Source organism: Mytilus galloprovincialis, chromosome 12 (assembly GCF_965363235.1).
Source record: "Mytilus galloprovincialis chromosome 12, xbMytGall1.hap1.1, whole genome shotgun sequence".
Taxonomy (NCBI): domain Eukaryota; kingdom Metazoa; phylum Mollusca; class Bivalvia; order Mytilida; family Mytilidae; genus Mytilus; species Mytilus galloprovincialis.
In genome coordinates this window covers 5,470,484-5,497,751 of record NC_134849.1, presented here as the reverse complement: position 1 = coordinate 5,497,751, position 27,268 = coordinate 5,470,484, and the positions used below count along the sequence as shown (strand labels likewise).

The 27,268-nt window shown below is 34.3% G+C and overlaps 2 protein-coding genes across 8 annotated transcripts in view; one reads left to right on the top strand and one right to left on the bottom strand.

Annotated features, from left to right (window-relative positions):
- Window positions 1-1,340: 1,340 nt before the first annotated feature.
- LOC143054325 (uncharacterized) lies at window positions 1,341-23,438 on the bottom strand. The gene is made up of 7 exons (XM_076227301.1): window positions 23,301-23,438; window positions 20,705-21,627; window positions 16,668-16,898; window positions 14,476-14,615; window positions 8,611-13,589; window positions 5,946-6,165; window positions 1,341-4,919 (listed from the first exon to the last, which is right to left on the bottom strand). The coding sequence occupies exons 1-7, from the start codon at window positions 23,408-23,410 to the stop codon at window positions 4,752-4,754; spliced, it is 6,771 nt and encodes a 2,256-aa protein (XP_076083416.1). The 5' UTR covers window positions 23,411-23,438; the 3' UTR covers window positions 1,341-4,751.
- Window positions 23,439-23,552: 114 nt separating this feature from the next.
- The window catches only part of LOC143054323 (uncharacterized), a 47,970-nt gene continuing 44,254 nt past the window's right edge, over window positions 23,553-27,268 (top strand). For 4 of the 7 annotated variants that reach the window (XM_076227295.1, XM_076227299.1, XM_076227296.1 and 1 more), the window contains exon 1: window positions 23,555-23,777. The gene's annotated coding sequence lies outside the window, so the exon portion shown is untranslated. Of the gene's footprint in view, window positions 23,778-27,268 lie in introns of all 7 variants that reach the window. The other 3 variants (XM_076227294.1, XM_076227292.1, XM_076227293.1) reach the window with 2 other exon arrangements.

Below are 27,268 nucleotides of genomic sequence, written 5' to 3'. Positions count from 1 at the left end.
TATGTCATACAAATTTTTATGTCAGACATGAAATTAGTTTCTTTTTTAGAGGGAGAATGCATGTCAGGCATTATTGCTGTGTGAAGGAGAATTTTTAATGTCACAAGCCAATCCTGTGAAACAAGAGTGCACACGCTGAAATGTCTCGCCTTCTATACTAATCATTGATATCATGTTGATAGTCCTAAGTATAAAGCTAAGCTTTATTACAACTGTCACATAAACTTAACATTAACCAAGATAACTAAACAAAGACCAATGAACCTTGAAAATGAGGTCAAGGTCAGATGAACCATGCCAGGCAGACATGTACAGCTAACAATGCTTCTATACAACATATATAGTTGACCCATTACTTATAGTTTAAGAAAAATAGCCCAAAACACAAAAACTTAACACTGTGCAATGAACCGTGAAAATGAGGTCAAGGTCAAATAAAACCTGGGCGACTGACATAAAGATCATAAAATATTTCCATACACCAAATATAGTTGACCTATGGCATATAGTATTAGATAAAAAGACCATAACTCAAAAACTTAACTTTGACCACTGAACCATGAAAATGAGGTCAAGGTCACATGACATCTGCCCGCTAGACATGTACACCTTACAATCATTCCATACAACAAATATAGTAGACCTATTGCATATAGTATGAGAAAAACAGACCAAAACACAAAAATTTAACTATAACCACTGAACCATGAAAATGAGGTCAAGGTCAGATGACACCTGCCAGTTGGACATGTACACCTTACAGTCCTTCCATACACCGAATATACTAGCCCTATTGGTTATAGTATCTGAGATATGGACTTGACCACCAAAACTTAACCTTGTTCACTGATCCATGAAATGAGGTCGAGGTCAAGTGAAAACTGTCTGACAGACATAAGGACCTTGCAAGGTACGCACATATCAAATATAGTTATCCTATTACTTATAATAAGAGAGAATTCAACATTACAAAAAATTTGAACTTTTTTTCCAAGTGGTCACTGAACCATGAAAATGAGGTCAAGGACATTGGACATGTGACTGACGGAAACTTCGTAACATGAAGCATCTGTATACAAAGTATGAAGCATCCAGGTCTTCCACCTTCTAAAATATAAAGCTTTTAAGAAGTGAGCTAACGCCGCCGCCGTAGCCGCCGCCGCCGCCGGATCACTATCCCTATGTCGAGCTTTCTGCAACAAAAGTTGCAGGCTCGACAAAAAACATTAATTTATACATATAAATTATTAGGGATTTGTCAATGCATGATAAACATATCATAAATATTGTATAGCCACACAAATCTGAATTGTTAAATTGAATATAAAACTACAACTCAATTAAACTTTTCTTTTTATGTCAATAGTTTGTAACAGTTTTGGTTAAATACAATAAAAATCAGTTAATATGACAGAACAACATAAAAAGAATATCACAGTTAGGCAGTAAACAAACAAAACTTCATAAGTTCAGGAAACCAATTTTAATGGGTTGACATTATGCTTTTTATTTAATGTGATTTTTAACATTTTCTGTATACCTAGGAATATCAGTCCCGGTATATAGAAAAAAGAAATGATTCATCATTTGAACAAGAGTGCACACACTGAAATGTCTCGCCTTCTTTACTAATCATTGATATTATGTTGATAGTCCTAAGTATAAAGCGTTATTACAACTGTCACATAAACTTAACATTAAACAAGATAGTTAAACAAAGACCAATGAACCATGAAAATGAGGTCAAGGTCAGATGAACCATGCCAGGCAGACATGTACAGCTAACAATGCTTCCATACAACAAATATAGTTGACCTATTACTTATAGTTTAAGAAAAATAGACCAAAACACAAAAACTTAACACTGTCCAATGAACCGTGCAATTGAGGTCATGGTCAAATAAAACCTGCGGGACTGACATATAGATCATAATATATTTCCATACACCAAATATAGTTGACCTTTGGCATATAATATTAGATAAAAAGACCAAAACTTAAAAACTTAACTTTGACCACTGAACCATGAAAATGAGGTCAAGGTCAGATGACATCTGCCCGCTAGACATGTACACCTTACAATCATTCCATACAACAAATATAGTAGACCTATTGCATAAAGTATGAGAAAAACAGACCAAAACACAAAAACTTAACTATAACCACTGAACCATGAAAATGAGGTCAAGGTCAGATGACACCTGCCAGTTGGACATGTACACCTTCCAGTCCTTCCATACACCAAATATACTAGCCCTATTGCTTATAGTATCTGAGATATGGACTTGACCACCAAAACTTAACCTTGTTCACTGATCCATGAAATGAGGTCGAGGTCAAGTGAAAACTGTCTGACGGGCATGAGGACCTTGCAAGGTACACACATACCAAATATAGTTCTATTACTTATAATAAGAGAGAATTCAACGTTACAAAAATTCTGAACTTTTTTTTCAAGTGGTCACTGAACCATGAAAATGAGGTCAAGGACATTGGACATGTGACTGACGGAAACTTCGTAACATGAGGCATCTATATACAAAATATGAAGCATCCAGGTCTTCCACCTTCTAAAATATATAGCTTTTAAGAAGTGAGCTAACACCGCCGCCGCCGCCGTAGCCGCCGCCGGATCACTATCCCTATGTCGAGCTTTCTGCAACAAAAGTTGCAGGCTCGACAAAAATAACAAGAATGTGTCCCCAGTACACGGATGCCCCACTAGCACTATCATTTTTTATGTTTAGTGGACCGTCAAAACTCTTATTTGGCATTAAAATTAGAAAGATCATATCATAAGGAGCATGTGTACTAAGTTTCAAGTTGATTGGACTTCAACTTCATCAAAATCTACCTTGACCAAAAACTTTAACCTGAAGCAGGACGAAAGAACAGACAGACGGACAAACGAACCTACAGACCAGAAAACATAATGCCCCTTTACTATCGTAGGTGGGGCCAAAATAAAAATCCAGGTGCTTGTAAGCACTTAAAGGTAAAGATTGCATTAATTTATCAGTATGAAGTAAAATTGAATATTGCATTGTCAATAAAGCATTGGTTGTAGTTGATTCAACTACAATTCTGGACAATGGGAGATAACTCCAATTTTCAACCAGGTGCTCTGCAGGGCGCAGCTTTATACGACCCCAGTGGTTGAACCCTGAATAGTTGGGGCAAATTTAGTCACAATATTCAAGCTTGATTCTGTCTGAATTTGGATTGTGATCAAATTTTTGACATAATATAGGTTTTTGTCACAAAATTAATGTGGTCAAAGATCTAACAAATCTATTGCACAATACTGTGCAATTGAAGATTTCTTCTTGAAACTTCTTTGAAAAAAAAGGAAGCCCTTCAAAAAATGGTAAACAAAAAATCCCCCCCAACTTTTTGACCCCCCCTTGGAGCAATAACCCTTAAACTCAATCCCATGCTTTCCATTGCAGTATTGAACCTTGTAGTACAGTTTCAGAGAGATCCATACACTTAAACACAAGTTATTGTCATAATTGTTTGGAAACTAGAATCATGCTTCTTTTTGGCCCTTTTTTGGCCCCTAATTCCTACATATTTTGGGCAATTAACCCAAAACTTAATCCCAGCCTCCCCTTTGTTATATGGTACATTGTGGTACAATTTCAGAGAGATCCATACAATTACACATAAGTTATTGTCTCGAAACTAGAAAAAAGCTTGTTTTGACCCCTTTTTGGCCCTGAATTCCTAAGCTTTGGCTCCATAATCCCCTAAAATGAATCCAAACCTTCTACTTATGGTTTTAAACATTGCGGTATGATTTTAGAGCAATTGAAATACTTCTACAAAAGTTATTATCCTGAAACTAGAAAAATGCTTGTTTTGGGCCCCTTTTGGGCCCCTAATTCCTAATCGGTTGGGACCATCATCCCCAAAATCAATCCCAACCTTCCTTTTGTGGTATTGAACCTTCTGAAAAATTTCATGAAGATCTCTTCACTTAAACTCAAGTTATTATCCGGAAACCAATGTGTCTTCGGACAACGACGCAGACGACGACATCATAACAATATACGATCCCAAAAAATTTTCAATAGAAGACTTCCAATAACAACTATAAATAAGTCATTTTTTCATTAACAATAAGGATAAATCTTTCATTAACATATTAAATAAATTACTCTTTCATTAACAGTTATAAATAAGTTACTCTTTCATTAACAATAAAAGATAAATCACTCTTTCATCAACAATTAAAGATAAATCATTCTTTCATTAACAGTTATAAATAAGTCACTCTTTCATTAACAGTTATAAATAAGTCACTCTTTGGTTAACAATAATAAATGAATAATTCTTTCATTAACAATAACAATTAAATCACTCTTTCATTAACAATAATAAATAAATATACAATATGTAGAATACACATATCATTCAAAACAACAACAAATATGGTTTTATAGTATAACAAAGATCTCTATTCAAGTTTATCAAAGGTTTTCAAAGTTATATTACCTTCACAATTCTAAAATTTAATATTTGGAAGAAAGAAAAAAAATCAGTTACAGACATTTTAGAGAATCCTTTAAACTTTTCTTATGTGTAGCATAATGTTAAGTAATGACAAAGTTGGCTATTTTTAAGGTTTGTATTCCTGTGTATGTCTGTGATGGTGGCTCTGATATCTGCTATCTTAGATACAAAGTTGACTATTTTTAAGCTTTGTATTCCTGTGTATGTCTGTGATGGTGGCTCTGATATCTGCTATCTTAGATACAAAGTTGACTATTTTTAAGCTTTGTATTCCTGTGTTTGTCTTTGATGGTGGCCCTGATATCTGCTATCTTAGTTACAAACATATCAAACCTCAACATCAGTTCTCCAGTGCGTACAGGACCTCTTTTTGAACTACAAATCAGCTGATCTATCTGAAACACCTGAATTTAATGAAAAAAATAAAATCTTATGTTTTTTCAAAGCAAAACCCACTTTATGTGCCTATCCCAAGTATCCCAAGTGGTTGTTGTTTGTTGCTGTCTAATGTAGTGGTACTTCTTTGTTATTTTTCTTTTTTACCTTGAATCAGGTTGTCCCTTTCCTTATAATTTGAATTGTTTCACATTTTTTCATGTTAGGGCCTTTCGTAACAGGTTTTGCTCATTGTTGAAGGCTGTCATGTATTGCTTTCATCCACTTTATGTTATGGATAGCTGTCTAATTTGCAATTATATCACAACTTCATGTTTTTTTAAATATTGAAAATTTACATCGTTAGACAAATTGTTTATAATTATATTCACCATTTATTGCTGTTTTCTTAATTCTGCTTTGATCTTTTATTGTGTTATTTTTTAATTGGTACAACTGAGAATTGTTTTTCTTGAGTGAGAACAAAATGACAATGATAAGCCTATGTCATTGTCATTGCCAAGGTAAATAGCCATAAACAGATAAACTATGGTCTTTCAACTCCAGGAAGTTTCACAATTAAATCTCATCCCAGGGTTGTCTCCCATGCATTTGAATAGTTGTTAGCCTTGCTGACAGTTGTCCTTTATAGGTGACCTATAGTTGACATAATCCACATCCTTTGGTCTTGGGTGGAAAGTAATTTCATAGTCAATCATTTCACATCTCCTTGTTACTTAATATGCCCTGTCAAAAGTTTACTGAAACTTTATATGACTAAGCGTTTATCCAAATTATTTGGTAATTTTAGAATTTGTGGTCAATTAGATCCAATTTAGCAGTGCAAAATTTACTTCAATGTTCAGTTTATTCTTTCATCTGTTTTGAATATATTGATTTTCTGAAGCATATTTGTGTTATATTTATATGAACATTTCTTTTTTTAATGCTTGCATTTTATATATACAAATATCTGTTCATCTTTTCAACTTTGACAATTTGAAAATACACAATTTCATATAAAAACATTTCTATTCTAATGCATAAGCTCTGACCTGTTCCCAGGTACAGAAAGTCCTCAGTATTCCTGGGTACCTCTTCATCACATTCTTGGGGATCTGACATTTCGGTTGACATTGTTTACTAACCAGAGGTAGGACATCTCTTGATATGGTGTACTTGTATCCATTGACAAGGACATATGGAATGGTCCAGCTGTCATAGAAAATCAGTCCACTATTAGTCTCACCAGACTTGTCATAATCTGGTAAATGTCTGTAATAAATTAAGCACAAGTGAAAAAATATGTGTATCATCACAAGTGAAAAACTATGTGTATCATCAAAAGTGAATAAGTATGTGTATCATCAAAAGAGAATAACTATGTGTATCATCAAAAGGGAATAAGTATGTGTATCATCAAAAGGGAATTACTATGTGTATCATCAAAAGGGAATAAGTATGTGTATCATCAAAAGGGAATAACTATGTGTATCATTAAAAGTGAATAAGTATGTGTATCATCAAAAGAGAATAACTATGTGTATCATCAAAAGGGAATAACTATGTGTATCATCAAAAGGGAATAAATATGTGTACAGTACATTCCGGTTATTTGCATAGCCTATTTGTCAGACGAAATTATGCAATAAAGCGGAGTATGCTTATATCCGAAATGCCAAATTACGGAGTCAAATAACATCGATAGTGCAGATCAACAAAGAAGGAAGATGAACGTCCATAGTCCACTTACAACATATTGAATGCTTATTTATTCTAATAAAAGTTATTTGTCTAGTGTCATACATTTTATTTCATTGTGTATTCTTTCAATAAAGATTATAAACACATTTTGTTTAGTTTATTTATGTACCGATTTTTCCTTTACCTGAGATACGAAAATAAAATTGTTCTAAAAATAGATTTGTTTCTATGACCCAGATGTACAAATTACATTGTTACACCTTGTTTAAAATAAACTGTTTAACAATACTAAACAGTTTATAATCATTGTAAACAATAATTGTGCAATGAACTGCCTTTGATATTCAGTATTTACCGATTACACAGTGATGTGACACTGTTACTTTAACACCGCTAGTTTCGTTTATGCAAAGCAGTTCACAGGTGATGGGGCCATGCACGGGTTATTTGCTGGACACGAGTGTTGAAAGTGAGAAATATATAATAATCAGAAGTTAATTTTCTTTTAAAAAATATTAAAAAGAAAAGATTAATGTATAAAATTCTTCAACCATATATAAAAGCCCTGTAATATTTAACATAAATGTAGATCACCCAAGCTGAATTACGAGATTACACATTGGATAATGATCGATAATTAGCAGGCGTTAATGTTTTAAAAATTCACCCAAAATGGAATCTATGAACAATGTTTGAAATCCAATCAATAATTAACACCTTTTGAGATAGAAGATCATAGAATGGTTGTGTTTTTACAACAATCAGCTGATTGACATTTTTATGACCTCGAGGCTTAAAATAGAATATGGGAAACTTTACCTGTGTACACATCGAGGACTTTTTTATAATCATATAAACACGAAAGATACTGTTTTAAAACTTTATTTGAATAACACACAAGTAAATGTGAAATAATAATGAAAATTATGATGCATTCAAGTAAAATATACTTACCAAATTGACGTTTCCGGTCAAAAATCTCGTCAGTTTTAACAGAGCATATCTAGCTGGCGATTATTTTCTATGCAATAAACCGAAATGCCACTTGTAAGGCTATGCATATAACCGGACAATTTAACATTAGGTGAATGGGAAATGGTTTCGTGCAGGAGAAAAGTATGCAATTAACCGAATTATGCTATTAAGCGGTATGCAATTAAGTGGAATCGACTGTATCATCAAAAGGGAATAAGTATTGTGGAGTTTCATGGGATACAATTTTTGGGTATTCATAAACTTCAAATTTAAATGTTCCATGAAAAATACATTTTACATAGGCTTATATGCTGACTTTGGCAAAAAAATAAATCCTTTGCAAATACTTTCGAAATTCACATAACCTATTTTTTTTTTAAAGCTAATTATTAGCAATGTTGCAAATATACAACGTTAAATCTAGATGCATTTCTACCTTTCATTGCTACTGCATTGTATGCCCTGAAAATAGACAAACATCTTGGAATTGAGTGCAGGCAAACAGAAAGAAAGATAAACCAGATTTCTATGTCCCAACTTAGTTTGCAGTAGGTATGACTATGTATCATAAAAACTTGATATAAGATGAAATGGATCCTATCACAAACTCAATACTGATTTTTGAAGATGAAGACAACAGTGGCAAATTTACAAACTATGTCTTGCTTCAAGTAATGTTATTGTCACAAAGATATGTTCCTTGTGTCGTAACTACAATACCCTTCCCTTTTCATGAATGTGACCTACCAAATTAGACTATTTACCGGATTTGTAATAATATAAGCAACATGACAGTGCCACATGTGGAGCAGGATCTGCTTACCCTTCTGGAGCATCTGAGATCACCCCTAGTTTTTGGTGGGGTTCGTGTTGCTTAGTCTTTAGTTTTCTATGTTGTGTCTTGTGTACTATTGTTTGTGTGTTTGTCTTTTAATTTTTTAGCCATGGCGATGGAGTTTATTTTGAATCTATGAGTTTGACTGTCCCTTTGGTATCTTTTGCCCCTCATGTATATAAGACAAAACTTATATGACATCCTACCTGATTCCATAGGTATCCACCACAATATGTTTGTTGTTGTTGTCAATTAATGCCATGGTTATCTGCCTATCATTCTCATTAATAACCTCTCCACTGTCTACTGATGACACAGTGAAATCTGAATCACTCTGCAATATCTCAGTTTTAGTTAAGTCTGGTATGTCTAGATTTCCATTAATTGTTGATGTTGTTACATTTGATGTATTGCTCATAACATCAAAAGCACTCAATGAAAGGTCTGGAAAACTGAAATCTGCACTTACTGTAGTTGTGCTACTCATTCCACAAGTAAGAGAGTCTGTTTCATTTGACACTCTGCTTTTTGTACCAATGGCTGGTATTGTTACATTTGACATTGTCTTCAAGTCTCCTTCATACACATTTGTCCCATCAGTAAATCTACTTTGAGATCGACAAACATTAAGTGTATCAATGTCTGATTTCTTGTTCCCATTATTTTCTACATGCACAGTCAATGTAACATCTTCCTCTGAATAAGACTCATAAAAATTGTCAACATTCTCTGTGTACACCAATGTCTTATCTTCTTCTTCTATGTGGTTAATACTTGTTTCAGAGTTAGAAATATCCTCATATCCTTGGTCATCTGTTTGGTCAGTATAATCTACTGTATGAGGCAGAGTGACCTCATGGTCAATTTCTGGACAAGAAATATCTTCATATTCTGTTTTAACTAAGCGACTAGGTAACCAACTTTCATCTTCAAGCTTAATGTTGTGTTGATGTACATAAATTGGACTTGAGTTATTGCTTGTATTTTCAAAACAACTATTAGTATCAGCAGTTTTCATACTTCCTCCTAACAACTCCACATTTGCCCAATCAAATATATTTCTGTCCTGAACCAGCTGCTTATGTGTGATATTTTCTACATCATTCTGGGTGCCTCCTAACAATTCTCCATTTGCCCAATCAAATATATTTCTGTCCTGAATCACTTGATTATTAAGTGTGATATTTTCATTGTCATCCTGGGCTACCAGCAACACAGGACACTCCCCATCTGATTCATCACTAATGATGTATATTATATCTTGATCAATGGGTTCATCCTGACTGTATATAAGAATATCTGCATTGCCATTAGAAATTCCTGTTTCTACAGATTCAGAAAGGTGTGTTTGATTGCTACCTGTCAAAGATATCTGACTTTCGTCATTTTTTGTAGAAAGATGATATGTGTGACTGACATCAGAATACAGATCCTCCAAATTCCCTTTCTCATTATCGCAGCCTTCTCTGTCATGCCAGATATTTTCACCAGCTTCAGTTAAATAATCAGTCAAATGGATTCCACTTGTAATTTCTTTATAGGAAGAGTTATTTGGACTCTTGCTATTAGTCTCATGGACTATAACATTTTGACTTGAATTATAGTGTTCTCTTTCTATGTTGGTATCATTATTGTTTTCATCAAGCAAATTGTTTTTACTCCTCAGTCTCATGATTTGAGTACTGGTTCCAGACTGTTCCCTTAATGTATCCCCATTCTGTGAATCCTTGTGTTGATGTCTCTGTAACCCACCTCTTCTCTTGGTCAATGGAGACTTATTTTTAATAATGTCCAGTATTCTCTGCTGTTCCTGTATAACTTTATCCATGTAATTGACTTTGAGAATATCTCTATCCCTGTCAGGGACCTTCTTTTCATTAGTTACACAAGATTCTGCTTTCACTTGTATTTTCTTCTTTTTCCCTTTTGCTTTGGATTTCTGTCCTGGTTTCTTTCCCAACATCTCTACTTTATTGTGACTGACTCCTTGTCTATCTGCTCCATGACTGGTTTCCGGACTGCCACTACTGTCACTCAGACCCTGTGGTTCACCCAAACTTTCTAAACTGCTCCCAGTAGTAACAGAATTAAGTTCATGATCATTTTCTGATACTCCTAGATCTGGAAGTTCATCAGAAATGGTTCCATTACTATCTGTCTTGGATGACGTGACATCCTCTGAACTATCTGAGGAGTTCTTAACCATTGATGCTGGAACTAAAATATCTTCTTCACCTGTAGATCTCAGCTGTGGATTATACAGACTATCTCCACTGCTTTCATCATAAACAACAGGTCTTGTTAGTTTTAATTTTGTTTTTGTTCTCCTCTTTTTACCCTTCTTAGTTAACTTTGGCTGTTTCTCATCATCATCATTGGTTTCATTATCATCATCACTGCTGATCTGTATTTTGGTTTTATTTGGAGTAAGAATTGACCTTAAGCTTCTGCGAAGAATGTGCTGATTTCCTTGCCCAATGTCATTATCAAGAACAAACACAGATCCTTGCAATGACCAATCAATATGCTGGAGGTCATCTTCAGGTAATGGATTAACATTATCTACCTTTTTCTTGGGTCTTCCTCTGCCGTGACATTCTGAACTTGTTTTCTCATTTTCTTTGGACATATTGTCACTTTTCTTTCCTCTAGATCCATCTGTCTTAGTGGTGGGGCAATGTGAAGCTTTGGTAATACCTTTATGAGTAGTATTATCGTTTTGTTGAATCTTACCATTCTTTTTCTTTAAAATCTTTTTCTTCACTTTGCTTGCCTTAATGTTTCTGTTGCTTTGATGGTCAATATTATTTTCCTTCCCAGTCAAATCAGTGGATGTTCTTGCCCTGACAACCTTACTGGATTTCTTACATGGTTTACTGTTGTGGGCTGAGTCTATCTCTTCCTGAACACCCATCTGATCCTCTGCCTGGCTAATGTTTTCTTCATCTTCTGTCTCCTCTGCATTCAAAGCTTTGGTCAAATCTGTTTTATTAATGTGCTGACTATATTGACCACTGGTGTGTTTACCACTTGGTTTCACTTTATCATCTTTGGATTTCTGTCTCTTTTCCTTGATTTTATAAAATGTCAGTTTCAAATGATGACATTTGACTTTGTATTTAGCTTTCTCAGAGGCCAATAATGGTGAGGATACACTCTTTCTTGGGCTTTCTTTCTTTCCACCCTTAATTCGTTTGATTGATGGCAAGAGATGACAGCTCTTAGATATCAGAGGTAACGATACTGGACATTTCTCCTGGGTTTCTGTCACATGATCCTGTTCCTTGTCATTAGTTGGACATGAAATCTGATTTTTATCCTTACTTAGATGTGAAATGTACTGACTGTCGTACAAATTCAGCAATTTCCATGTACTCTGACTATTAGGAGCAAAAGGACTGGCTGACGCCAATGCCATCAAATTATGTTGGTGTAGTTGGTCTTTATCAAACAATATTTCCCTGTATGGCGCCTCTCTACTTATACTACTTGGTTTATTTTTAGATGTGTCTCTTGTTAATTTTTCCAGTCTTTTCTGACTTGACATTGAATCTTTAAGGATAGATCCGACTATATCCACAGTTTTACTCTCAATGATTCGTTGTCCAATTATGGACTGTCTATTTCTAGAGAGGTTAGTAAATCCTGCCTTAGCCACAGGTAACACCACAGGTCTTTTAGTTGTCTTTACATTTCTATCTATGAATGATTTCTGACTCTGGTTTCGAATTAAATTTCTTTTGTCTGTATTCAAATCAGCATGTTTAAATGCAAGATCTTTCGCAGGATTGCTGATATTAGTTACCTTTATTGACTTCTGTAGAAGGTCAGAGTTCAGGTTATTTTTAACAACGGTTTTCTTACTTTTGGTTTGCTCAGATGATACATTATGTATGCTGTCAGTCGCATGTGTATCTTTACTATCATCAGTTTTATTAAACAGGCTGTCGTCATGGTTATTTTTCTGACAATTATTAGCTTTTCTTGGAGGACAGACAATAATATTTCCATTTACATCTTTGTTGGTATTTTTCACCCTACCCTTTATGCCTGAGACTTTATCAATCATATCTTTGCCTGCATTCTTCATCCAGGATTTTATTACAGACACTTGATCAATCACATCTCTTTGCTCCACGTCACACTTAACCTTCAGGTCATCAAAATGAGTTTTCATCTCACTTGGTTTTCCTTCATCTGTCTCAGAAAATACTTTTGATTCAACAGGATATTGCTGACAACTACTTTTACTTTTCTTGTTCTCTTTTGCTTTAGTTTTACATTCCTCTGCTAATGTTTTGCTTTCAACAATATGATCATTGCCTCCCTTTTCAGCTTCATCTTTGTACTGATGTTTTTCATCTGATCTCTCACCTGTGATTTCATTTGTTGTGTTTTCACTGGTCTGCTTCAATACCAACTCCTCATGCTCAGGTTTCAGAACCACAGTTTCCTGTTTCACCTCAGTGTTCTGCTGTTGTACTGTATCATCTTGTATGACAGGAATCTTTTCTTCCTTTACACTGGCCATAGTCCCAACAACAGTATCATTTGAAACTGTCTGCTCTGTCCTCAATTCTGTCGTCTGCTCTGTGTTCTGTCCTGTCATCTGCTCAGTAGTTTTCTGGGGAGTTACAAATATGAACTGCTTTGGTTTTGTACTTTCGGCTGCAGTATTTGACAAGTTGTTGTTAGCTACAATTACCTGGAACTTATTATTGTTTACTAACTTAGACCCCTTTGTTGTACTTCCATCGTTGGTATTCTGGTTGAGTAGTATTATCTTTTTACCATCTTTCCCGTAACCAAGAAAGGTTCCCAGCACATGTGTAATCTGCTGCTGCTGATTGGCACTCTGAGAACTTCGAGGGGGATCAACATTGTCTACTTTCTGATCCTTATTTGAAACTTGTGCTGACCTATTTATACTTGGTTCTAAATTTCCGTTCTTGGAAAGAGAATGTTGAATCTGCAGCGGTGCAGGGCTGAGTTCAGACTTCGGCAGTATTTTGACATAATTTTTCATTGGTGTTATATGCCCAGTTGAGGGAGTAGAAAGATTTGCAGGTTTTCTTTGTTGTTGCAGCCCTGTATTATCAGCATTCATCCATGACTTATCGCCTCTATAGTATGAATCTTTGATCCTTCCATACTGAGGTAGGTCGCTTTCTGTATCGTAAAGAATCTGAAATAAAAAATCTCGTAATATTTTTTAAAATAAAGCATACTAAGGTATTGTTGTTTATATCATCTGGATTTACTTAACAGACTTTCCGCTTTGCTCACTGCTGAAGGCCTTAAGGTGGCCTATAGTTGTTTATTTCTGTGTCATCTGATCTCTTGTGGAGAGTTGTCTCATTTGCAATCATACCACATCATCTTTCTATATTTATTGCTAACAGTTACAATAATGCTTGTTTAAATCAACACATATGAATTCAGTCTGGTATTGTTGTATTTTTTTTTCCACTCCAAACTAAATTTGCTAGGTAAGATTGCAGATTATAAAGTAACTAAGCAAAAATAAGATTAACACTTGATTTCACATGTTTTTTCTAGTTCTGGTTCATGTCAAACACAACCTTTTCGATTGGTATCATTTTTTGGTGATTTTGACAGAACTTGTGAAGTGTGCTAACAGGAATTATAAGTAAGCTGCTTCAGATAGAAATTGACCTCATACATGCAAATGAATAACATCTGTTTGCTTACTTCGGGTTGAAAAATATTCTATGCACAGCCTGCAACTATTTCAAAATTAAAATGATACAAGAACCCTACAAAACAAACCAAAATTCATCTTTAATTTCGTATCTGAAATATTACAAAATCCATCAATTTGAAATAACTAGACTAGATGATTTTAACAAGTAACAAAAAGTTTTTTTTTCGTGAATTCCTTTGGTGAAATTGGGGGTGCTGACAATGTATCAGTGCAGACTTAACAAGGCCAATTACAGTACATGAATCTGAATGGCTCCATTGAAGTATCTTGAACAGCAACCCAAAACAATTCTTCAATATTCCCCTGAATATTTTTCCACAAACATTTTCAGAGATGCTTCAATTACCTGTAATGGTGTTACCATGGCTACATTATGAGACAGATCTGGACTCTCAGTTGACAAACTTGGAGGATTCTTCACATGTTTACAGAGTTTCTGCCAATCTATCATTAGGTCACGTGATGTAATGTGATGCCAATTAGCTCCTTAAAATAGGCAATTCAAATATATCAATATTAGAGTAGAGGTTACATAATATTCATATTTTTAAAATCAACCATATATATATTTATGTATAGATGTCTCATTGACATATACCTAACATTAACCCTCTATTCATAGAGTTATATAATTATTGAATTAATATAATGTTTTTTTTTAATTTTTCTTTTAAAAAGATGACTATTTTATTCATGGTTTTTAGAATTTGCTTGTCTTAATTCAAAAACAGATAGCATATCCCTGCAAATAAGCCTGATCCATTACAATCCCGCTAATAGTGGTTTTACTACTAATTCAGTGTTCTCCCCAGGCCCTTAAAGGACCGCGGGCCCGCGATGTATAATTTTAATTTTCTACCGTGGTGGTATCGTTCTTGCCGCGATGTATAATTTTTCACCGTGGTGCTAAAATTTTCGGTAAAAAAAAATCATAAATCGGTAAACCTTTCCGTGGGGTATCAAATTTCAGATGAAAATTGACCAGTTCAAACCAGTTCAATCCAGTTCTGACAACGAAGATTGTTTACACCATGTGATCGATTTACCTTTTGAGGTTAACCTTCAGTCCTTGATGATTGGATTTAATCGATGTACATGATTCTTGTGTTTTAATTAATTAAGAGATCATAACTTAATGATCACAGACTTATGAGACTTTTGAGTGACAACCAGACATTTGTTAATTAACTCTATTACTCCAGCCTTTAGTCATAAATGATTTGCGTATTTTATAAACGTGAGTTACTTCCCCTGATTAAGCTTATTACAAAAATGTGCCCCTAAAATATTATCCATCATTTAAAATAGAAATAAAGTACAAATTGAATGCAAAATTATATAAGGATGTTACCTCAAGGATAAAAACTTTCTTTGAACATACCAACAAAAATATATTGCAAATTATTTTTGACAATCATACTTTAATTAAAGCACAGACATATTATATTATATAGATAGTGTAGCCATTTATAATATAACCGACCATGCAATGGCTGTATAGCCAGTCAAGGTCGTTAAAAACTTCCATTTATTGTCTGTTGTTTAAATACTGAGCTAGGGCTGTATATAAAAAAAAACAAGGTTGTTTAAAACTTCCATTTGTTATATAGCTGAATAGTAATAAAGAAGTTCAATTTTTAAAAGAAAAAAAACAATTTTACAATGATTGGAACTCAGCTAGACATGATAACCTTTCACCAGTGTCCACATAGATAATATAAGTATACTTTTCATGTCTATCATGAAATAACACAATAATGATTCTGATAATAATTTTATTGATGTGTCTAAAGCTATGGAAAATAGTATTTAATTTATTAAAGGTTCTGCATTAAAATTTAATCTTGTTTAAAGTAAATTGTTATGGTGTAATCTAACAAAAATGGGGAATGTGTAGTGTAACAGGACAGAATCAGGACAAAATTGGCTTGATCAAAGTATAAAAAGTGACTAGTTTAAAGACTAAAAGTGCTTTCTGTTATTTATTCTTAAAAGATATTAAAGTATACAAACTGTTTGATTTACTTTTTTTTTTACCAGTATTTTTTTACCCAAAGTCTACATAACACAGTAAACAAAAGAAAAGACAAAAAGGTAATGGCACAAAAACTAACAAGAAGAAAAAATAAGCGATGCAACGCGACACGACATATTGTACAAATCATTTCGACACGCATTACCCTGGTGCTATCCAAAAATGCTGGGGAGAACACTGCAATAATAATATACAATTATTCATTTTGCAGTTTGAATCATTCAACAAAATTTGTCCTCATGCAGTCTTCTCTATATAATTTAATTTTTTCAACTTACTGTCTAGTGGTATAACTGATCTTCAATTTCTGTGTCATTTTTGTCTCTTGTGGAGAGTTGTCTCATTGGCAATCATACCACATCTTCTTTTTTTTATATTCAAGGACAAGAGACAAATGCTAACCATAATTAGCATTTAATAAAACCGATTTAGATTTTCTTTACTTGTAAAAGTTTTAAAAAGAAAGAAAACATACTTTATACTGACAAAATACTAATGCTTACCCCATCCTTGTTGCCTAGCAATATAACTGGACATACAATTGGCCTCCAGGGGAGTAAGACAAATAGTAATGTCACTTCCTGTTCCGATCAGATGGTCTCTACTCAGATCAAACAAGAAATTGTAGAACTGTCTAAAGTAGGGGTAGACAAGTGACATAGAAACATATGGTCGGACACCAAGCTTCATTGCAGGAATCAAGTAGCGGCCATTGTAGATTATGGGATCAGATTCTGTAATACATCAAAACATAACAAACAAGAAGTAATTGTAACAGGATGCTGTTACGAAGTCTCCCAAACAAAGCTCCCATAACTCGCAATTCATATGGTCCAATGTTCATTTGATTTGATTTTTTGTCCCATACAAGAATATATAGGGCTTACTGGTGGGGATCTCCACCATTTACAAGTATTCAAACAGGAGGGGGTGGTGGTGACCCCCAGGGACTTTACCTACATTTCATTTTATTTGTTTTATTGTCCCCTACAAGAATATATATGGTTTAGGGGTGGGGATGTTGACCGTTTACAAGTTTTCAAACAAGAGGGGGTGGGATGACCCCCTCAGGACTTCCCTTTTATCTCATTTCATTTGTTTTATTGTCCCCTACAAGAATATATATGGTTTAGGGGTGGGGATCTGGACCATTTACAAGATAATAGTACATTCTCAAATTGAACGGAGTGGGGGTGACCCCCAGGAACTTCCATTTAATTTCATTTGATTAGTTTTATTGTCCCCTACAAGAATATATATGATTTAGGGGTGGGGATCTGGACCGTTTACAAAATAATAGCACATTCTAAAATTGAACGGGGTGGGGATGACCCCCGGGGACTTCCATTTAATTTCATTTGATTTGTTTTATCGTCCTATTCAAGAATATATATGGTTTAGGGGTGGGGATCTGGACCGTTTACAAGATAATAGTACATTCTCAAATTGAACGGGGTGGGGGTGACCCCCAGGAACTTTTATTTAATTTCATTTGATTAGTTTTATTGTCCCATACAAGAATATATATGGTTTAGGGGTGGGGATCTGGACCGTTTACAAGTTAAAAGTATATTCTCGAATTGAAGAGGGTAGGGATGACCCCCCAGGGACTTCCCTATATTTCATGTGATTTGTTTTATTGTCCTTTAATCATTTCTGAAGACTGCATGTATCTATCACTTACAGTTTTCAAGTTATATTCATTTGAAAATTTTAGAAAATAAAATCCCATAGGGTTCTATAGTAAACCCCTCCCTTCTTTCTGCCCCCCAAAATACGCTTTAATAGACCCCAATGCACAAATGAACGATTGATGGCTCACCTAGACATATTAGTCTAACATTTAATGAAACCCTAAGTAAATTTGGAGAAATGCTGCGGACAAGTTCATTTTTAAAGTGGCGGAAGAAGAAGAGGAAGAAGCGGAAGAAGAAGAATAATAAAAATAATAAGAACTGAGCAAAAACAATAAGTCTCCAAACTTTGTTTGGGAGACTTAATTATTACATTTATACAAAGTGCTGTGTACAGTAGTATTTTATAGCCATTGATCAGAAATGACTGCAAATGATTGGTCAAGATTTTCACTTAAATAGATAAACAAATTCTGATACAGGTCTGTGTTTTATTTCTAAGCTATTTATTTAAATAATCTAATGATATGGTAGGTTTTTGTTTTAATTTTTTCAATTTAAATTAACTAGATATCATTGAGATAGGAGCTATCTCTGTTGACCCTGCTGAGAATAATATGTGGTAAATATTTTAAATCTTTACCATAGGACATGAAGTTGTCAACTGAAACCAGTTTTTAACCTTGACCTTTGACCTAGGAAGTTATAAATACATTTTGACACACCCTCTGATTTTAATATATACTAGAACACACCCTCGAAATCGCGGGAAATAACAGCGGTTGTAAACTGTTAAAAAAATATAACTGGAGAATTCCAGGAGAGGTATCAAAAGTCAAAGGTACTTGGGGACTGGACACACTTTTTTGTTTGCCCTCCCCCTTTTTTTCAAATACCGATGTTTATTCTTTCTGTTTTTCTGTATACTAATATGAGGCAGGCATTACCTGTGAATGGGGACGAAGTTTGTTTAAATTATTTTTTTTGTATTTTTTAAATATTTGTTAAAAAAAAGATACGGAAATACCGTAACGTTTCCGATTTTGGTTCTGTTGTTAGGGATTTTACTTGTGACGTTATTTATGTTATGACATCATGTTCAATGTAAACAAAGAAACGCAATGCATCAGGAAGGCCTAACGTTTATTTATACCAAAGACAAAGAATGATTAAAAATGAAATATTGGTATTGTGTTCCTCGAGTTCCTATATTTTACTAGACTAATCAAAGTCTCACGACAACAAGACCGGAAGAAGGAAGTAGAGTTATGTGTTCTGCGCAGATCCGGAAATTAAAAAACACGACAAAAAAAAAAAATTGAACGATTTTGAGTTCATTAGTATATGAGTATAATGAAAAATTCGGGAAATTTTCCCGATTTTTTTAATTTTTTTTTTTTTATTGAATTTTCTACTGTTATAGGGGACTTCGTCCCCATATGAACATACATTACTATATAAAACGGTCACTGATATATTAAAAGTCACCCCAGTAAACTATTCAGTGGAATTTATAGTAAATTATAGCAAATTTATACAATTTATTCATAGTATGTATGTATGTAGTACACAGAAATATTTCACTGACAGACGTGGATAGAAAACTATTGGAATTGATAATATATATAAATAGCAAATACACTTTATCTATAGTATATGTATGATCATAGTATACAGAAAAACGCAAAAAATAATTGTTCTGTCCCAAGTACTTATGCAAATTATGTTTAATTTCAAAACAGGCCTGAAGGGCAGCGGAAGTCTTTTATATTTCTCAAAAAGTCAGTCTGATGACAGAAACAATATATGGACACCTATATTTTCGCTTTCCTCCAAAAATGACCCAAACTGAAATACTTTAAGCAAGGATGCATGATAAATGCTAGAACACACTCGCGGGCATCTAGAGCGTGGTTGAAAGTATGCAAAGTGTTGTAGGATGAATTTTTGTAAAAAAAATTAATGACTGGAGAATTATTAACATACATTACTATAAATAAAGTGTGTTTGCTTTTTACTATCAGTTCTCAGTTAACTAATCAATCCACGCCGGTCATTGATATATTATATAGACCCCTCTCTATTTAATATACTTTGTGACCCGATGAATTTTTGTAAAAGATTTTATTGTAGTGTTGTATCGTTGTTCTCCTCTTATATTTAATGCGTTTCCCTCAGTTTTAGTTTGTTACCCCGATTTTGTTTTTTGTCCATGGATTTATGAGCTTGAACAGCGGTTTACTACTGTTGCCTTTATTTATGACTGAAGAATTTCAGAAAAGGTATCAAAAGTTATTGGGACATGACAATTATTTTTCTAGCCCGGCTCCTAATTTTTTTCCTCCAAAACTCCTATAATTTTGTTTTCTATTGATTTCAATATATATAGACTCTCTCTATTTAATTAACTCAGTGACCGCCGTGGATAGTAAACATGAAAATGATAGCAGATAGCAAATACACGTTATTCATAGTCTTTGGTATGTACAAAGTACAGAAAAAACGCAAATCGGATGTCTAGTCTGACTTAAAATTTCGTCCAATGACGGAAAAATATCCGGACGTAGTTTTTTTCGTTTTTCTCCCAAAATAACCCAAACTGAATAATCATAAGAATGAATGACAAATGCGACAATACATGGTACCTATAGGTCACAGAGGCATGATGATTAATTTATTGTGGAAGGAAGAGAAGCGACACACAAAATGAGGTCTTCTCGTTTAATAGTATAGATACATGTCAAGTATAAACTTTGTAATCATAACAGTTCTCAAGATATAAATCAGACACGATCTTTACCATAGGACATGGAGTTGTCAACTTAAACCAAGGGTTCTCAATATATATTTAAATGAAGGTGAAATCATACTATGACATTGAGGTTAGATTAGAATCATTTTCTTACCTTCATCTTTGGAGATTTCTTTTTCTTGTCCACATGGTAAAACACACCAACAGAACTGATTATTTGCTTCTAATTTCATTTTCTGGAACTCGCTGGTCACCTTCTGATCAGGTGTCAACAGACTGTCATGACTGATGTGCTCCTTTGAATAATGACATTCTCGACTGTGGACCTCCTCAGTAGTGATGTGACGGGTTCTAACCATGCTTTTCAAGGTCTGAATCTTTTCTTGTATTGTTTTGGTGTTGACCAAAAGTGTTCCACATGGAACAATCCTAAAATTCCTTAAAAATGCCATCTGTTGTTTTGGAGTGCATGGGCTGGCATTTTGTTCGTTTTGGGGGTAGTCGAGGATTTCTTTTACAACAGTCAATACGATGTCACACAGAGAATCAGAACATGATGGGAATATGATTTCCTTGATGTCTGTCCACACCGCCATTTGTTTGCCCTCCTCATTAATGACAGGCATTTTCTGAATGTGCATTTCTGCCTGTGAAATGGATTGCCTTTTATTTTTTGTTTCTTGGGACTTATTAAAACTTACAATAGAAGAAGTTGATTGGATACCATTTACCTCCATGTTATTTGTTTTCACATCATTTTCTTCATTTTGTATAGAAGTATGCTCTCCATCTCTCAGTTCTGTTTGCCGTCTATTACCTGGCTGTGTTACAACTCCCTCCAACTCACTTAACTGTTTGGTTTGCCTTCCATTACCTGGCTGTGTTGCAACTCCCTCCAACTCACTTTGGTGTTCTGTTATATGTTTAGACTCATCTTGTGACTGCTTAATAATTACCCTGTGACACGTGGGCTTTGTCTGATTCCTGGGGACTCTTGTTCTAACATGGTCACCAGTTTTACCACTGTTACTATTAGATACTACCATTTTCACATAATCAGCAATCGTTTCACCATCACTAAAAAGAAAGGTAATTTGAAACCTGGTTAAAATGTTAAAATGGGTTAAATAAAATTAGCTTCTATGTAATAGATCAAATTTGTGTTCTTAATTCTTACCATGCAGTGACCGTCAATATCCAAACAGTTATTTGGTTCCAATGGCTTTCCATACTTTTAGAAATCAATTGTATGATACTTATTTCAAAAGTTATGCATGTTCCCTCAACCTGAGGCTATCTATTGACATGTTTCTCATGTATAAATTGCATTTTGAGCTGAAATACCAATTTGGAAGAAATCGGATAAAACTGGGTTTTCTGGAAGGGTGGGTTTCCCTTCAATGTCTTATGTCTTACACAGGAAGTTCAGAGGCTTAAAACTGATAGTAATTATTAAATTTATTATTCAAATACGCATAGAAAATGACTACTTCTGGTTTCAGGTCCAGTTGAAGTAAAAAATCGGAAAAAATGATGAAATTCCGGATTTTTGGTCCAAATGACCTTCTTCAGACTGCTCTCATGCCCACCATAATAACTGTCGGGGTCAATTTGTTAACTGGGGTCCACTTTACATGCAGAGTACAGCTGGATACATGTACCTATAGCAGCATCCCTGGATCTTTGGGGTTAAGAAAATAGCACCTGTTGACCAACTTTCAAAAGTTCAAGAGGCACAGATAAACCTTATCACTATTCCAGGCTCCACGAAAATCTGTTCCGCTTGAACAATTGACGTCATACTTTTCCTTTGTGGTGTGAGATATTTTCTATTATGAATTTAAAATTTTATAGGAACTTTTGTGATGTGAAGTAATGGTGGACAAATAGCGATAAGGTGTATTCTGGGGTCAAGCAGGACAAATTTCCAAATAGCAGTAAGATTTTTTAATTAAGACATGTAAGACCTCTGACTGCTGACAAATCATGATAAACTTTTTATTTATTTGACGCTAACGAAAGATGAAACGACTGTTTGACACCTGATGATAAAGGGAATTCTTACACTCCCTTGTCTTGAACGTTGATCTTTTTACTGATTTCATGTAACATGGTGAATAACGAACCTTTTTCACTGCTGCACGTGAAATAAAAATGGCATTACACGTTGCACGCAAATAACCCTTTACCATGACCCTCTTTCTTATAGACGATAAAAAAATCAGCTGAATTTGACAAATCACACCATTTTTTTTTCCAAAAATAACGGTGACAATAATTATTTGAGACATGTGACGAATCACGATAGGGATATTTTTGACGAAATATGGTAAAATTTTAACAATTTTGACAGTAATGGCAACCGAAAATGACCGTTTGACACCCGACAGTAAAAGGCATTACCACACTCTTCTAAATACACCTTATCGCTATTCCCTGCTGACCTGAGAATCTGTCCCACTTAAACTATTAATTGACATCATTCAACAATCCCTTTTTTATTGTGGCGAAAGATATTTTGCATTATGACCATGACCATGATGACGTCAAAATTTTCTGGGAACCTGTGTGATGTCCAGTAATGGCGGACAAATAGCGATAAGGTGTATAAGCTACAACTTATCTGAGACTACTACAACACATGCAGTTAAATATACAATATACATGTATATAATTTTAGTACTCTCAGAGTTGATTATGCAGTAAGTAAACAGATTTGAGAAATCCAAAAATGATAACATTTAACTAACTTATTTGGTTCTGATATGTAGGCTGCAAAGTTGTCTATGGAAGTTAGACATATTTCTTCCTTTGAAAATGAGTCGTTATTTTGGGAAATTACACGTGTGGTGAAGTTCATAAACTCCCGCAAAATAATTGTATATGAAAAATCTAGAGAGTATCGAACGTTATATTTACAATTAAGTAAGAGATGCAAACATCCGTTTATTACCAAGAAGTTAGTTATAGATATAAAACAATTGAAGAATACTTATGTTCTGATAAAAAATTATTTGTTTTCAAAAGCATAAGTCCTGATTTGAAAGGATACAGAGAGATTTGGAAGAATGAAAATAGAGGTCACGTGACAAACGAAAATGGCGACTGCATAATGTGGGAAGTTGTGTAAATGAATCAACTCTTTATTTGCAATATGACACGTTTCCACGTTCTCGTTTGCATTTGGATTTGATCGGACTCTAAAATTTGATATTGTGATGAAAAAGGTTTGTATGTGTGGTACCGTAAGTTGAAAGTTGTGCCCGAATTGCCATCAAAAGAGATTTCTAAAAGCCATGTGTTTTGACTCCCTTGTTGTTTACAATCAAGTCAACATTATTCTGCAGGAAATATTTAGATCACCTTTTAAGAGGAGAGAAGCAATTTAATACTAAAACACTATATCACTTATTTTATTCAAACCATGCTTGTCATTGGAATTGGTCTGATGCAACTAATCAATTTCTAAAGATAAAATCTGCAGATCCCACATAATGGCACATGGTTGGCAGTCTCAAATGCTGATTGTTGTCAGTGCCCTGGATTGGAAGACAATGTCCTTGACACTTCTTCCAGATACAGCATTAGCTCCCTAGAAAGTAAAATACCCCATTGTTCAGTGTTTTCCATAAGAACCGGCCGCCGGCCAAATTGACCGTTTCAAACAGTTATTTGGCCGGTTCAGTCGTCATCAGTCAAAAATAAATAGGTGCATATTTTACTTATACGACTATTCTATACGTCGTAACTTTATTATTATCTAGAGGTTTTATTTACGTTTGAGAGTTCCGGTTTGTATTTCTATCGGAACACATGGCCGTTATCCATCGAAAGAGACTTATTAGAAAAATCCCGAGAGATATCGAGTATATATGCAAGGCATGCAATGTCAAGGTCGTTAAAAACTTTCATTTGTTGTTGAACTGTTGACGATGAAACGTTCCATCACAGATTTTTTCCCCGCTAAGGCCTAAAATAAAATTTCATTTGTTTGCCGCCCGACCCACTGAAAAACTTGCCGTCCGAATAATTTTATTGGTGTTTCAAAATTTGTATTTTTTTTGTATTAAAAAAATCGGAAAACCGCCGGAATTTTGATCATATCCGCGGAGTTTGTTTCCGGGCTTTACTTATTTCAAATCATGATCTTTAAAGTGCTTGTTGTACACTGTATTCAGAGCAAGCGTTTGAATGACATAGATTCGATAAAAGTCTGCCAAAAATGTCAAAAAGACAGGCAGTGGATAGCATCCACTTATGCTCTAGTCAAGGGAGAGGAACATTTTATTAAAAATAAGATGTTCACCTATTCTTAAGATGGAACATGGGTTGAGGTTCTGAAAGGCCTTTTAGAGAACTCAAATGTCGTCTTTGGTAAAGCAGATAGTGACACTGTAATTTGTTGGTGTCTGCTTTGCATCCTCACATCAGGAGATATAAGCTTTTCACCCAGACATGACAGAACAAACATCTGTGGCTTTAACCTCTGAAAGATCTCTTGAATATGTGAAATCTATCATTGACAAATTTTCCTTGAACCAGATAACAAAGCATGTTGCCATGTAAATTCCAAAACAATGTATTCTTTGACCTATAATTGTTTACTTTTACAAGTTGTGACTTGGATGGAGAATTGTCTCGTTGACACTCATACCACATCTTCTTATATCTATTCAAGATGATGATGCATTGGCTTGATGGCTGAAAGGTGTACCTGCATGAAAGCACCAAAGCTAAAAGACCAATATGGTCCCAGATTTACAGGTTTATATAGTAGTTTTGTACCAGTAGAGGTTAGCCTGGTACAAAACATACATATTTCAAAGACTAGCCTCTTTTGTGTGTCAAGAATTTATGAACCCAACCCCTCTCTTTCTTCTTAACATGAATAAGATAATTCTTAAAACAGAAAAGATATCAGACGGCAACATATTTATAAATATATCTACTGGTAGTGTTCCATTGTTTTAAGCAAACCAAGGGCTCATGAATTTAACTGTATTTATGTCATACATGTCCAGAACCCTGTGAATCAAACAATCATAACAACCTTAAAATTTATTTTAAATTATCTGTAAAAATTGTCTGTCCTACAGCATATTTATATTTTGAAATTATCATACTTTTACTGCGGTTATTACAAATGCAGTATAAACACCCTGCCAGGGTGAGGCATTAATGACTGTTCTTGTGCCAACCTTCTAAATTTGTAATATTTTGCTATTCTCAAAGCTGATCAGGGGCTGTAGTGGCTTTGACCATTTGGTAGTTCCGCAAAATTTGCATGTATCAATGCTAGTCTTATCACCTCTAGGGATAAGTGCATGTATGCATTCATAAAATTAAGGTTAGATTGTCATGACATTTATAATAAGGTTCCTCTGTGCACTACGCTTTCGTCCACCAATAAAACTGACTGTAATGAACTTGCCCATATGGTGTAGAAAGTTACTTTTAATCCCATCAAACAAGCAAACAATCAAAGCTTTAAATCATCTATTTGTGCAAGGAACTGTAGTGGTCGAACTGATTAAAATATGATAAGTTTACCAAACTGAAGGCAATTTCAAGATGTGACATTAAGCCTCTATTCAATGGACAGTCCCACAATTAAGAATCAATTTTCATGTCTAACATGTTACATGGTTAATGTCAGTTCCCTACCACAGATATGTTTCTGCTGGGTACTTTGGTTTACTCCTCCAAAAAAACTGAATGTTTGACATGAAATTATCCATGTGTTGTAGAATGTGACATTAACCCCTATCAAAGAAACCATAAGTTTGTACACACAACAATGCTGCACTGCTTTTGGCTGTGATCTAGAGTCATCATGGTTGTGATATATAAAGTTTTTAATGATGTAAAAAAAAAAAAAAAAATCCCTACCTACCTACCCACCTGCTGATGGTGTGAGTCGGCAATGCCAAACAAACAATTTGTTAAGGGTGGCCTAAGCGACACAAAGGTGTGGATTTTTATGATAAAATAATTTATAACGTTTGCACGCATTATTTTTCAATTTGTTCTGTTGTGTTTTATTAATAGTCGCGAATGAATCGATGACATAATTGTCAATTTTGTTCAAATGCACTAAGCTAGTCAATATTCCCCGATCAGGAGACGTCCTCCAGATCTAGAAATGTCTCTAAATTGGGAGACATGGAATACATTATTTGTCTCCTAATTTGATATGACCCAACAGGCCTGAATACTTCAAGCAAATACGGAAAATTTTCTACAATAAAGGAATATTTACAAATCAAATTTGCTGTCAGACAGATTCAAAAATATAATTTAATTTTGAAAAATTAAGTCACACTTAACAAGAATACATGTAATCATGACACTAAGACTTAGTAGTTAGAAAACATCAATTGAGGGGCAATACAGAATTTGAACAGTATGCTCAATTTTGTCAACGTTTAAATTATAGCAGTATTCAAACTCTTAAAATTGTGCAGACAAAATTTTTTAGAAAAAAAGTTCTGCTGGTAGTATGTCAATTTGACAAGCATGAAATATTGTCTTAAAATTCAACAGATGCCAGGATTTTGAATCTAGATTTCAAAATTTTTTTGTGTAAGTGGCTTATCCACATTGTTTAATTTTCAGAGGCTTAACCATAATGAGACCTTTTCTTGTCGAAATGTAAGCAAGAACCATGTCCAGGGTATGGTTCTGAACAAATACCTTGTTCAGTGTTCAAAGAAGCTTG

Coding starts and splice junctions, on each gene's coding strand:
- LOC143054325 (XM_076227301.1), bottom strand. CDS start 23,410: ATGAACTTCACCACACGTGTAATTTCCCAAAATAACGACTCATTTTCA. Junction 21,628..23,300: donor TACATATCAGAACCAAATAA/GTTAGTTAAATG, acceptor CTTTCTTTTTAG/TGATGGTGAAACGATTGCTG. Junction 4,920..5,945: donor CTTTCTGTACCTGGGAACAG/GTCAGAGCTTAT, acceptor CATTAAATTCAG/GTGTTTCAGATAGATCAGCT.